At 50.7% G+C, this 13,165-nt stretch overlaps 5 protein-coding genes across 5 annotated transcripts; 3 read left to right on the forward strand and 2 right to left on the reverse strand.

The window, feature by feature from the left end:
- Positions 1 to 1,030: 1,030 nt before the first annotated feature.
- ASPACDRAFT_79404 (uncharacterized protein) lies at positions 1,031 to 2,532 on the reverse strand. The gene is made up of 2 exons (XM_020205401.1): positions 1,829 to 2,532; positions 1,031 to 1,727 (listed from the first exon to the last, which is right to left on the reverse strand). Exons 1-2 carry the CDS (start codon positions 2,174 to 2,176, stop codon positions 1,200 to 1,202), a joined length of 876 nt encoding a protein of 291 aa, XP_020055856.1. The 5' UTR covers positions 2,177 to 2,532; the 3' UTR covers positions 1,031 to 1,199.
- A 61-nt stretch (positions 2,533 to 2,593) lies between these two features.
- nop12 (rRNA-processing protein NOP12) lies at positions 2,594 to 4,819 on the reverse strand. The gene is made up of 2 exons (XM_020196397.1): positions 4,352 to 4,819; positions 2,594 to 4,291 (listed from the first exon to the last, which is right to left on the reverse strand). The coding sequence occupies exons 1-2, from the start codon at positions 4,433 to 4,435 to the stop codon at positions 2,846 to 2,848; spliced, it is 1,530 nt and encodes a 509-aa protein (XP_020055857.1). The 5' UTR covers positions 4,436 to 4,819; the 3' UTR covers positions 2,594 to 2,845.
- Positions 4,820 to 5,557: 738 nt separating this feature from the next.
- Positions 5,558 to 8,607, forward strand: ASPACDRAFT_121023 (uncharacterized protein). The gene is made up of 4 exons (XM_020196398.1): positions 5,558 to 6,816; positions 6,882 to 6,951; positions 7,014 to 7,500; positions 7,564 to 8,607. The coding sequence occupies exons 1-4, from the start codon at positions 5,937 to 5,939 to the stop codon at positions 8,209 to 8,211; spliced, it is 2,085 nt and encodes a 694-aa protein (XP_020055858.1). The 5' UTR covers positions 5,558 to 5,936; the 3' UTR covers positions 8,212 to 8,607.
- A 616-nt stretch (positions 8,608 to 9,223) lies between these two features.
- ASPACDRAFT_79405 (cystathionine gamma-lyase CYS3) lies at positions 9,224 to 11,112 on the forward strand. The gene is made up of 4 exons (XM_020205402.1): positions 9,224 to 9,591; positions 9,650 to 9,735; positions 9,790 to 10,237; positions 10,292 to 11,112. The coding sequence occupies exons 1-4, from the start codon at positions 9,484 to 9,486 to the stop codon at positions 10,871 to 10,873; spliced, it is 1,224 nt and encodes a 407-aa protein (XP_020055859.1). The 5' UTR covers positions 9,224 to 9,483; the 3' UTR covers positions 10,874 to 11,112.
- A 241-nt stretch (positions 11,113 to 11,353) lies between these two features.
- On the forward strand, positions 11,354 to 13,053 carry ASPACDRAFT_1889078 (protein-histidine N-methyltransferase). Its single transcript, XM_020198507.1, has 3 exons — positions 11,354 to 11,834; positions 11,914 to 12,234; positions 12,309 to 13,053. Exons 1-3 carry the CDS (start codon positions 11,676 to 11,678, stop codon positions 12,957 to 12,959), a joined length of 1,131 nt encoding a protein of 376 aa, XP_020055860.1. The 5' UTR covers positions 11,354 to 11,675; the 3' UTR covers positions 12,960 to 13,053.
- Positions 13,054 to 13,165: the final 112 nt, after the last annotated feature.

Consider the following 13,165-nt stretch of genomic DNA (forward strand, 5'->3'; position numbering starts at 1 on the left):
AAAAGCTCAGGGCGATTGAAGAGGATTGCCGGAGTAATTCTCGGCGAAATAACCAAATCAGAGCCCCTTCGGGGATAGACAAATAAGAGACTCATCATGGTCATTCTGGAAAGATACACAGATAGCAAGCCTGAGGAGGGCTGTTGTTGAGGGTTGCTCAGTCGGCGAATAAGTCAATCGGCGATTGACCACGCAGGGTGCCCGAAAAGACCGACGGCAGGCGTCCATGGTGTGTCTGCGTCAACTCTCGGGCGAAATCACGCATCACACACCGTCCAAACAGTTCAGGCGGTGATGAACATCCCGCTTACTGGTTCCTGAGCCAGTGCAGCTCCTTGTTTGGGAGTCAGTCAACTGATCAATGGTTGAGGACGTTGCGCAACCAACGCGGCCTGCCCCACCGGAATTGCTGCTTCGCTTTCCGTCGGCTGCTGTCATGGCGTATTCTTTTATCCATTCTGTACACACGGAATGTTGAGGGTGAAGAAATAAATAGTGTTAGTGTACAGGGAAAGGCAGTTTGAACTCTCCCTAGGTCGATTGACCGTCTCACATTTTCAAACTTTGTGTACCATCAAGAGTAAAAGCAGCCAACGTTGCTGGCCATGAGGCAGATCGCGACCTTATATTCAGGTGAGACTTAACAGAACGGGACTCTCGACAGAATTGCGTGATTTTGTATAGGAATGAGGTGATCATCCCTCGTGCCTGATTTGGCAGGCTGCCACCAGTACTGTAACTTCCCCCGCCTCAGTGCCACGACCGCCGGCGGCAATCCGGGGTATGTTGCCCGGCACTGAATGATCATGTAGATGAGAATGCTCTTCAAACTCAATAACAATCGTCTTTGAGCCTAAAATATATACACGACGATTATTTGCTGGCTACTTAACTATGCAATTGATCCATGCTGATGTTGCCGTGCCAGTTTATGACCATCTAATATCATTTATCGTCCGAGATTGGCCCTTCTCGCACCCGTCGTTCAAGAGACCCAGGATCATCTAAATCGACAAGTATTCAGAGCATTCATGTTCAATGTGATTGTCTTCCTACACCAAGATTATGAACTATCAACTATTCTTGCTACTTCTCCGAATTCATTCTTTATAAAACAAATCGAAGCCTCACATTAGTCAACTCTCCTGCAGAGTCAATCAAGCCACCTTAACTGGCAAGAAAAGCTCGTTCCGACCTAATCACACAGCCCAGAATACTCGCACCATCACCCGCTCAACATGATTGATCCATCCCCCAAATCGAGCTCTCCCCCAGATCTGGATGGCATCACCCACTTCTAAGGCACGAACTTGACTACCATCTAAGGTTGCACGCCCACGACCCTGGCTGTTTTCAATGTCTTCTGCTTCACTGGAGTCGCTGGGGATGTTATCGAAATAACGCCAAGTGATACGATGTAGCTGGGTATTCTTGTCCGCCGTTCGGTTTGACTGTAGCTTATGAGGGCTCGGGAGTAGAAGAGGATCGCCCGATTCGAAGTGAACCCGCTGCTGCTGCTCCTGTCTCGGTGCTCCATTTGGTGGAGCCGGCTTCTGGGCCGAGTGAATAACCTGGGTGTCGAACCATGTAAAGGACCCGTCGTACGGACCTTTATTGCGGGCACCGCCACCCCATCCCTGGTCATGGGCTGAGATGGTAAACACGATCTTGCGGCAAGGGTGAGCGGTACGATGGGGGAGCACGTGGGGAGAGTCGGAACTTAATGTCTATGCGTTCTCATCAGTTCCGGTAGGTTTGAATCATTGTCATAGCTTCCATTATTCGACTGGATGCGAGACTGGTGTCACTTGGGACGGTCAGGACATACCTCCACAGCATAGCACAGTGGCACGGTTGTTAACAGCACCTGGTCCTGATCCTTTCGGATAATCGTCATTCCTTCCAGGCGAGCCTCGCTGGTTGCCCAGTATTCGGCCGCATCGACGATCATGTCCACAAGCTCACAAGGAAACAGCTCCTCCGAGTCTCTCTTCCATTTCCAGATATGCTGCAGCAGGTATCGGACCTTCAACACGTCGTAGCAGCTAGGGTAGTATGCATCGTTATCCAATGCCTTGGCCTCTTCCTCCGATGAAGCGCCGGTCTCGTTGTTGTTACCTGAGGGGTTCGGTGGTCTTCGGATCCCTCGAAGTCGATGGACGAACGGAAGCATCATTGTGGGTAATATAAGTCGCTTGATATCAAGCAACAGACTGCAGGATGATAAGCGAATCGTTTGCGAGGGTGAATCTGTTAGGTACGAAGCTATATCTCATCGAACCTAGAAGCGCATCGGACTGCTGGCCGTGAGTGAATGCCAGGCTGATCCACTTCTACTCAAAGACGAACAATAGAGCTTGAAGCGTCTCCGGCATTTGCTTGTGAGGCGCTTGAATGTTCCTACTGCACCTCATGCGTGCCAGACGACAAGAGCGGGGACCCGTCGCGTTGTCTCACAAAAGAGGTCAAGCTTGCGAGATTGATTTTATGTGGAAAGTTTATCCTGATTTCTAGTTGAGACGGGGTAGTGACCAGATATTATAATGTGGAGACTGGGTATGGATTAGTAGCAGATCACAATCGATAAGGGATGCGCCCGCGCAATGACGTCACTGGTCTCGAGTTCCTGGAAGCAAACGGCACCACGAAACTCAGGAACGAGCACACTTTTGGAACATGTAGGCCTATACCAGCCCTGAAAAACATAGATCATGAGGATCCTCATAAGGTTGACTTGACTTTCACACCCAGTCGTGCTTTTACACAAGTTCGCAACCTTCTATGTCCATCTGGGATGATAAATTACATACATGAAACGCGCCATACAACGAACGGAAGATTATTCCTACTGGTCCAACTTGCCTTTCCTACCACCAGCAGCCTTGTATGCTGCAGCGCGCTTGCTACTCCGACTGTTGCGCTTAGCCTTCGATCCACGACTCTTCCCCTTGACTCGGATGCGTGATGCTCCTTCCGTGGCTCGCTGACCTTCAAACACCAATGAGTTCTGTGAGATGGAGGTCCTTCCTGCAGCCTTGACCTTGGCTGCACCGGCTCGGCCAAAGAGTTTACCAGCACGACCCTGAAGTGTCTTATCCGCGCCTCCAAGGGACTTCCCTCGATTGCTGCCACTATCATCGCGCTTCTTCATGATCTTCTTAGCTCGAGACACACGGAGCTTGCGCGGGAGCATAGGGGGGTATTGCTTTCCTTCCAGCAGGAGGGCTTCCTCCACGCAGTTTTGATCATAAAACTGAACATAGGCAAACCCTTTGCCAACACGCGTGGCAGAATCACGGACCACTCGAACCGACTCAACGCTGCCCTTGCCAGAACTATCCTTCTTTGACCCACCGGTGTGGGCATTAAACACCCTCCAGAGACCCTCTTCCACATCTGCGGGGGCCCGCGGCTTTTTCCTCTTCTCATCATCAGGTTTGGTCTCATTATCAATGAAGTCCAAGTTGCCAACGAAGACACACCGCTTGTTGTCGATTTGAGCGGGATGCGCGACGCTATCAACACGCAGATGGCGATCGAGGACGACGGTGCCGTTCAATGCAGCCGGGGCCTTTCGGGCCGCCTGCACCGTTGAGTACACAGCATATGCGTTTGTGCATGGGGTCGTGTCATCCAGAACTTCCTTGTTTGCAAATGCAGCTCGCTTAGGTACCTTGCTTCCGCTAGCAAATGCTGTCGAGCGGAAGCGGATTGATTCGACTTTGTGGGGTCCTGTGGATTCTGGAAGCGAGTCAAGGAAAGACCCAAGGTGTTTGAGAAGCGTCTTCTTAGCAGACTTAGACTTAATAGCCTCGTTCGACACATTGCCAAGGAACACAGTGCGATTAGACTTATCCAGTTCCGCGTTCTCACCGGCTCCAGTAAGACTCTCATGCTTCGGCACCGCAGTCTCCTCTTCATCTTCGCTGTCGCTTTCATCGTCGCTTTCATTAGGCTGCTCCCCCTCGTCTTCGTTTTCACCCTCTGTAACCTTTTGTCGCTTGGCCTTCTCTTCACGACGCTTGAGTTCCTCCTTTTGCTGCTCCTTCTCTATGCGACGCATGTACGAATCCTCGACTTCTTCGGCCGGCGCCCTCTTCCGCTTCCGACTAGAGGCCTCGGAGACATTCACCGCCGATATACTTCCAGAATCACTCTCAGCCTCTGGAGCCTCTTGCATTTCTTCGTCTTCCGCCTCGGAGATCCCATCCTCGCTCTCGTCATCTTGCTCATCTTTCGCAGCGCGCTTTTCTGCCGGAGCGGTTATTGTCGGAGTCTTGACTGGACCGGCCTGTTGTAGAAAAGCGTCAGCTCAATTTGCACTTGGGCATGATAAAAGCCTGAAACGTACACTTGTCGCGAACAAGGAAGCCAGAGAAGGATCTATGGGGGCAGTTGTTCCCAGAAGGGAGACAGATGTTTCTGTCTTGGCCATTACGGCGAAAATCTATGAGATGTCGGAAACCCTTTGACGATAAATGGTCCACCACTTGAACACGAGACAGTGATCAGGTTCGCTTTTGTTGCTGCAAATCTTATGACGGGTGTTTCTGTTTCCGTATTTCTTCAGCCAACTTTTTTTTCTCCTGCTTTTTTTGGAGGCGGTCTTGGCGACGGAAAGCCGGGGCAGATCACGTGGAGTCGGCTCTCTCCTCTCACTCTATCCCTCTCAAAGAATTGTGGGAGACTAATGTCGTGAAGCTATGCTCAGATGGCGAGGTCAGCTTGATTTTCCTAAAGATGCTTAAACCCTTCGAAACTATGTTGGGACCGTAACGCAATTTTAGCCAGTGTAAAACGTGCTCGGTGTTCTTCCCAGACTATAGTGAGAATGCCCTAGCCAACCACTTCAGGCGGTGAGCCCTCATCCGGCGAAAGGAATATACAGCCGGCAGAACTCAATACGGGCGGAATACAGCAGGGTGACGCTGGCTTTGATTAGTGAGTGGTGAGGATGATTGCTGCTGCTGCTTGCTGCTGCTGCTGCTGCTGCCGCACTTCTTCTCCCTCCTCCTCCTCCTCCCGCGCCATTCAAGTTGCCATCTCGATTCTGCGCTTCAGAATTGGTTGTTTCAATTTCCAATCTTGTTTCATTCCATTCCTCTCTCTCTTACCTTTGCTTGCATCCGTTCTCCTTGTACAGCCGACTACGCTTCTCTCTTCCATGCCGCTCAGACTTCCGTTACGCTGCACTTGTCGTCCTGCCCGCTTCCTGAAAGTCGACGCCCACCACAACCGCCTCCTCATTGTCCCTCTCGCTTCTCGTTGATCAGAAGTTCGTCTGCGCATTCCCATAGACCGAAGCCATACTTGAATGCAAGGTCGGGGCTCTGGAAATTTGTGGATAGGCCTACATTCCCTGATTCCTTCTCCGCGACCGCGGTGGTTCAGGGAATCGTGCTCGGTCGCGGCAGCTGAAACACTACGGATTTCACTGTCGGCGCATTGCTAAACGGTATGTTTCCCAATGCTTTTCGAGCCAGTGGAGGATCGGAATTGGATCAACCGCACTAGATTCAGCACCCCAGACCCTTGAACAAGAGCCTAGAGCCCTGTTTGTCGGGCCGGCGCAGTTCTCAGAGCCCAAGCCGGGAGCGAGAGTGACTTTCGCTCTATCTGGGGTGTGATCAAATCTCCGCACCGCCTTTGGGACTCTGTCGCTCCCCTCTTCCTCCACCCTGCTTTTGAGCTTGATCGACTGTCGTTCCGACTATATATCTTTTTCTTTGCTTTGGTGAAATGTCTGTGTATAATATGTCTAACTTTCTGGCTTTTCCGGCCTTAGGTCTACGGCTTTGACCGTCTCGCCCAGCATCCCTCTTCCCCCACCCCCCTCCCACCAGGATACCGACCACAAATCTCAGCTTAGCCTCATCAATACTTCTTCAATCACCTTACACCCCCTTACTTGATTATTTTGACTGCTGCGCAAGAAGATGGAAGTCGCCGAGAGTACAGAGCCCGCGGCGGTGGGTGCGCCACCTGGGGTGAACACTACCATCGCCAATGGGGAACAGAGCCTTCTCTTAGACGATTCGATAATGGGTGACGACCGATCGAGTAGTCTTAGTGAGATTGATGATGTGTCCGAAAATATACCATCCGATTATGAGTCTCCCAGGCCTGAGAGGGTGGCCCCGGAAAATGACTCGGAAGCGGAAACAGAGCGCATCGAGGACTCCCCAAACTTCCGTTCCCAAACAAACATTGTCGTGAGTGCAGCTGCTTATGAGCCAAGCCCCAGCAAATTGGCCCAGTCGACGACGTATGACGATGTCGAAGATGAAGAAGAACATGCTGCAGACGATTCACCCAGCAAGCCTCGCGCCAGAATCAACCGCATCAATGACGTGGTAGATGAGACTTCTGGGCACGAGGGCTCAACGCTATCAATAGAAGGCACTGGCAAAAAACGCAAGCGCTTGGAGTCCGGCGACGAGCTGGGTACCGAAATTGACGAAGATGACTTACCGTCACAGAAACGTCGCGGCTCAGTGAAGAGTGATCTGAGCGACCCACCTCCAGACGATATCGCTCTAAGCCCCGAGCCCATGGAAGACCCGTCTAAAACCATTGAAGAGGATACACCGGCAGATGAGACGCCCGAGTTAACCTCGCATGCAGTCCCCACGAAAGGTAAAAGGGCAAAGAAGGGCAAGCGGAAAGGACGGAAAGCTAGAGATGCAGATGACGATATGGATAACGGCATCGGTGACATGGGCGCGGAAGTCGATGACAATCTTGCGGAAGATGACACCGCTGAGCGCGGTGAAGATGTGGACGACAGTGAAGCTGCTGCTAAAATTGAAGAAGAGTGTAAGTCTTCGGATCACACTCTATTATGGTTATGCATGGACACGTAGCTAACATGTTACTCCTAGCAGCGAAACGAATGGCTGCCATGGACTCATTAGCTGTATTAGAAAGAGAATTCGCAACGCTGCGTGACAAGTAAGTTGCTGCCACCGCCGGTTCACCTGGCCCCTCATAACTGACCTATGTAATTTGATTAGAATATACGACGAGAGAATCTTTAAACTGAATCGGGAACTTGAAATGTTGAATGGTCCGAATCCAACGCATCCTGAATTCCTGCGGCAGCTCGACTGCCTCGCCCGCTACAGAGACTCAAAGATCAAATATGAGCACACGCTATTCCAGTACCGAATACAGGCTCTGCTGAACAAGAGTTTGGCTGAACGAGCGCAAGCACACAGCACATATTTCCAGCGGACTCGGGATATTCGCGAGAAGCATTCTAGCGCGATCAGCAAACAATTCTACTCTATACAGCACGATCGATTCAAGACGGACGGCGTCAGTCCACAGCATTATATCCCTTTCCCGACGCGTCGCTCACAACAAATCGCGCATCAAACAGCGTATAATCAAGAAGTCTCGATTATGGCCGGAGTCGCAAAATACGTTGGCTTTCCTGCGGCGCCTTTGCTGTCCGCGGCGCGACCTTCTGAGCTGGAAGACGACCTGGAGAAAATGGGCGTAAGTCATCTCAGTCATGCTGCAAATCATCGGCAACCCCTGCTAACGTGCCCTTATACTCAGGTATCTATCGAAACAAAACCCCCACTTGCTCAACAGCAACCTGCCTTACCCCGGGGAACTATGCCAGCCATGTCATCGAGCGTCTTCCGTACATCAGCAGAGGAGGCTTTCTTGGAGCAGACACCATGGGCCAACCCTCAACATCCCGTCCATCAACACCAACAATTTTCACAAAGACCCCAGAACCGAGTTTACGAAAATCCCCGGGCCCCTGCATACACTACCCCTGCTGCTCAGAAACGAGTGGTTGATATCCACGCACCCAACGGCTCAGCCTCCACCATCGCGGAAAATTCATCGGCCAATAACACCCCGTTCGATCAAGAACAAGCTCCTCCAAATCTTGGCCATTTCGTCAACCCCGATTATGATGCAGACCGGAGATCTGGATTTCGATCTCTAAGCTCCTCCCCGCTCGACGTGCGAAAACCACATCCCGCCTCCTACAGCGCTTTCGACCACCGCTCCCCTCAAGGCACCTCTCAGCATGCTGCTTACTCTCCCCCGTCGGCCCGCCTGGGCCTTTTCCAATCGGCCTCGTCCAAACGAGAGCCATCTCCTTCTCTCTCCTCCCGGCCTGCCAACTCCTTACATCAATCGGCTGGCATCCTAGGCGGCCCTGGCTCCAATCAGATGGTCGCTCGATAGAACAATACCTGTACAAGGCATGCAATCACCTCACAGTAACGGCAAACAGGTTCGCATTAGGGCTGGGCGTTTTCTGCGATGTTTAGGGGTTTTCTTTTAGGGTGTTCTAGAGAGTTCTTTTCCCCTTCCTCATGTATGTACGGATTCGGGATGTATGACTGGAAATCACCGGGACGAATTGAAACCTGCCATCTATCTCTGTTTCTCCTGCCTGCTACGGTCTGGGACCGTCTTGTGTAAATATCGGAGAGATGGCGACTGTGTTTTGCTTCTATGCTATTCTGTCTGAGGGCGAATGATCTTCAAGATGAGTTCTTATGATGTTATTCATGCATAAGCACCGTGCCTTCTGCTCTCATTTTTACTGGCGATGTTTAGATACCTTCCTACCTTCCTATTGATGATTATAATAATAGTTTGGTCATTTCTTGCCAATCATGATTATTACCGCTCAAAGCAAGAATAAGGAGGAAATCAGCAAGAGTCCGTGCGGTGCGTTGAACCGATACTGATAAGCATGCGGTGAAGGACGGAGAGACTATCTATAGTGTGTGTATTGAGTATCGAGTATGTCTGAGTATATACCCAGTAGTCATCAGTACATAGATTACTGAGTAGGATAATATAGTATAGTACTAGGTAAGATCCGACGCTCGTCCGACATCTCCGACTGGCAGCGGGCGGTTAGTGGCGGCAGTCGAGAAAGTTATTTGTACTATAATCCAATTGTGGAACGGATGGAAGAATGAATGGAAGGCGGAGTGGGGAATTGCCCGCCGCTTCGTCCTATCGACTTCCGGAAGCTCTCCAGTCGGCAACGTAAAAGAAACTCATCTTCGTCCATCTAGGAGAATTTGGTTCATTTTTTTTTCTTCTTTGGATTTTTTTTTTCTTCTTTAGCAGGGAGTTTGGTCCTTTCTACGCCCTTGGGAGTCTTGGCAGGTTCGCATTTGCATTCCGGCAAAAATTATATTAGTTAGTCCTTTCTTTCGAGGGAGTTCTGTTCTTATTACAAATCTGTCTGTCTTTCTACATTCTCGTGCTTACAGCCTGCACAAAAACCACTCCAACTTCATTCAGTTTATTACTTCCTATATAAGTCAACCCGTTGGTCCTGTGTCCATCGCAAACGGCAACGTTGAGAAATCACATCATCTCTTTGTGAAATTGGCTCACTAGCATAGCATACTATATAATCGAAGCCAATCCTCCTCCTGGTTTCCTTTATCTCTCAAACCCTCTTTCCGCATTCAACCACCCCATTTCGTCATAATGGTCGCTCAAAACGGAGATTCCGTCTCTCAGGCACGCGGCTTCGGAACTTTGGCCGTGCATGCTGGTGCTCCCCATGATCCTACCACTGGCGCTGTCATTGCTCCGGTCAGTTCTCCTCGCCAGAAATTCGGTCATCATGCAACTACTAATTCAAAAGAAATAGATCTCTCTGTCTACTACATTCGCACAAACCAGCGTTGGTTCCCCCGTCGGTCTTTACGAGTACACTCGCAGTTCGAACCCAAACCGGTCAGTGAGCTTGGGGTCCCTCCCAAACTATGACGGACACTGACGATTGACCAGAGACAACTTTGAAGAAGCTATCGCTGCCGTTGAGCACGGTAAATATGCTCTGGCCTTTTCCTCTGGATCTGCCACCACTGCCGTGATTCTGCAGTCTCTCGCTGCGGGCTCGCACATTGTCTCCGTCTCCGATGTTTACGGTGGTACCCATCGCTATTTCACCAAGGTCGCATCTGCTCATGGAGTTGAGGTGACATTCACGCCCAGCATTGAGGAGAATGTCGAAAAGTTGATCCGCCCCAACGAGACCAAGCTGGTCTGGATCGAGACCCCTTCCAATCCTACCCTCGGTTTGGTCGATATCGAGAAGGTTGCTGCCATCGCGCACAAATACAACATCATTGTGGTCGTCGACAACACTTTCATGAGCCCCTATGTTCAGAACCCCCTGGATCATGGTGCCGACATTGTGGTTCACTCCGTCACCAAGTACATTAACGGTCACTCGGTAAGCCTGGCGATTTCCCCATCAGTAGGACCTATCAGCTAACGCTAGGAATAGGATGTCCTCATGGGTGTTGCCGCGTTCAACTCGGACAGCTTGAAAGAGCGTCTTACTTTCCTTCAGAACGCCATTGGTGCTGTTCCGTCGCCCTTCGACTGCTGGCTCGCTCACCGCGGCCTGAAGACTCTCCACTTGCGTGCGCGGGAGGCCACCACCAATGCCACGGCCGTCGCCAAGGCCCTTGAGGCCTCTCCCCATGTCATTTCCGTCAATTACCCCGGTATCGACTCTCACCCGCAGCGCGCTATCGCTGTCAAGCAGCACCGTCAAGGCATGGGTGGTGGTATGCTGAGCTTCCGTATCAAGGGTGGAGAGCAGGCTGCCCACTTGTTCTGCAAGTACACTAAGGTCTTCACCCTGGCGGAGAGCTTGGGTGGCGTTGAGAGTCTTTGCGAGGTTCCCGCAGCCATGACCCATGCTGGTATTCCCAAGGCCGATCGTGAGATCGCCGGTGTTTACGATGACCTCGTTCGCATCTCTTGCGGTGTTGAAGATGCCGAAGATCTAACGGCTGATGTCCTTCAGGCCCTTAAGAAAGCCGTGGCTGCTAGCCGCCCCCTTGAGAACGGCAGTGCTTGATTAAATGGTCGTCGAGGATTGAGAACTGTTTACTGCAATAGAAGATAGACCCGTTAGAGGGCTAGATCAAACCCCATCGATTGAAGACTCGGTGGAACCCAGTCGACGAAGCAAGGCATGGAACATTGTGCATGGTGAGGAGCTTGCATAGAACTCATCGCTCTTGTTAGAATTACGAATCTCCTTGTGAATTAATTATGAACGCAGCATACACGGTTGATAATGAATATATCTGTTTCTGGGCTAAATACTAATTAAAGTGTAGTATTGAAGACTTGAATTTAGTGTATTGCAATCACATAGAATATTCGAAAATACTCGTTGAACCAACTCCCGACAAAAAAATGTTCGTCTTGAGTGAAAAGAGAACTCTGGTTCTTTTGTGTTTGTATGGAAATCGTCGGCCATACAAAATGATTAGTCATCTTTTTTTTTTCCCTGGCCTGCAAAAAAAAAATTAGAGGATCAAGACCTTGTCAGGCTGGAGGTCGACCACGCGTGGTAATATTGCTAACATCTCGAGCACAGTAAAAGCTGCCATTCTATGTACCATAGCTCAAAGAATCTGTTTCTCTGAGCTTACACGCTGTTGCTGAAGAACCACAAACTCATTTGTACGCCAGCAGTGCAATCTATAAGTTACAGGATACCCCACCTCATTTCGACCGAAAGTAACTGGGAGACTGTTACATTGCACATTGCACATTGCACATTTCAAAATTGCTATTGCGCGATCAAGTTCGCGGTGAAAGAAAGCTGTAGAAGGAAAAGCTAGCGGCTAAACTGTTCAATTGCCTCAATCATGTCGTCCACATTCAGCTTTGGCTTTGCGGGCGATGATATTGATATTGACGAAAATGATACCGGCGATGTCAATCAAGAAGGCTTCACTTTCCGACAAGGCATTAGTGATACACTCCCCGAGTTGGTGCCAGCCAGGCGTCATGATATGTCAGAGTGGGTAAGTCCTCGTCGGAAGCAAGCTCTCAAATCCCGGATCTGCTTCATGCAAGATGTGACTAGGTGTAACCGTGCTGCAGATTCCCTCGCTTCCCTCACAAATCTCGTACAACAAGCTTGCCATCCCTATTTCCCAGCATGGATGCTCAGGGAAGCCAGTGACGCTTGCACGCCGGGATGTTTACGACATTCGAACCCAGCTGATGGCAGAAGATACTGCCGAAGACAGGGAAGACAACTATGAGCTGATCACTGGGCTTGAGAAAGGCGACATCAAGCCCAACTTCTACGAGGGAGGCTTTAAAACGTGGGAATGTGCCTTGGACCTTGCGAAATTGCTTCTCGACGCTAATGCGACGAGTGCGATGACGGAAACTGCCGACAAACGGCATTTCATCGAGGTGAGTGGATGCAAAGACACTTGGGACGGCCCACTGGCTCAAGGAGCTCATACTAATGCTCCGATGACTTGTAGCTCGGGGCAGGCACTGCCGTGCCATCCTTAGCCCTGTTTGCACAGCTGCTATCAATGGAGCCCAATGCTCAACGAAGGGTCCACTTCACATTCGCGGACTACAACTCCGCTGTTCTCCGTCTCGTCACTTTCCCGAACCTCCTTCTGACATGGAGCTACATCGTCTCGGCACAGGGAACGCCGCTCTCTGCCGAGTCTCTATCGCCCGAAGACGGGGACACTGAGGATGAGTTACTGGACATTAGTCCCGAGCTTGTCGCGAGCTTCCAAAAAGACCTGGAAAGGCGGGGGATTACTATTGAATTCGTCTCCGGCGCTTGGTCGCCCGAATTCGTGGACTTGGTGTTTTCATCCGGTGAACAGAGTAGAAGCGATGCGTTGATTCTCGCAAGCGAGACCATCTACTCTCCTGCCTCGCTGCAGGCCTTTTCGGAAACGTTGCTTGCTTTATTGCGTCGGCCTGCGCAGGAAGGATTCACAAGCCAGGCTTTGATAGCGGCGAAGAAGGTCTACTTCGGCGTGGGTGGTGGGGTGGATGAGTTCCTTGCTGTGGTGGGAGGAATCAGTGGCGGTAACTTGAGGGTGCAAGAGCGACTAGATATCAAGTCTGAAGGTGTTGGAAGAGTAATTCTCGAAATCGTGCTTGGATAGGAGTATTGAGTACTCGATATGCAGTTCTGGTGTTGCCATGATGGAATATAGTTGGGCTTAGATAAACATGCACTCTCATTGGCTCGGGCGCGGAAGCGAACATGATATGTTACGTAGCTGTTGCGCTGTTCAAGACTCACTCTATGGCACTGTAGAACAGCCCCAAGGGTGACTCGTCAAGAATTTGGCTGAGTAGAGAAGAAAAA

Source organism: Aspergillus aculeatus, assembly GCF_001890905.1.
Source record: "Aspergillus aculeatus ATCC 16872 unplaced genomic scaffold ASPACscaffold_9, whole genome shotgun sequence".
Lineage (NCBI taxonomy): Eukaryota > Fungi > Ascomycota > Eurotiomycetes > Eurotiales > Aspergillaceae > Aspergillus > Aspergillus aculeatus.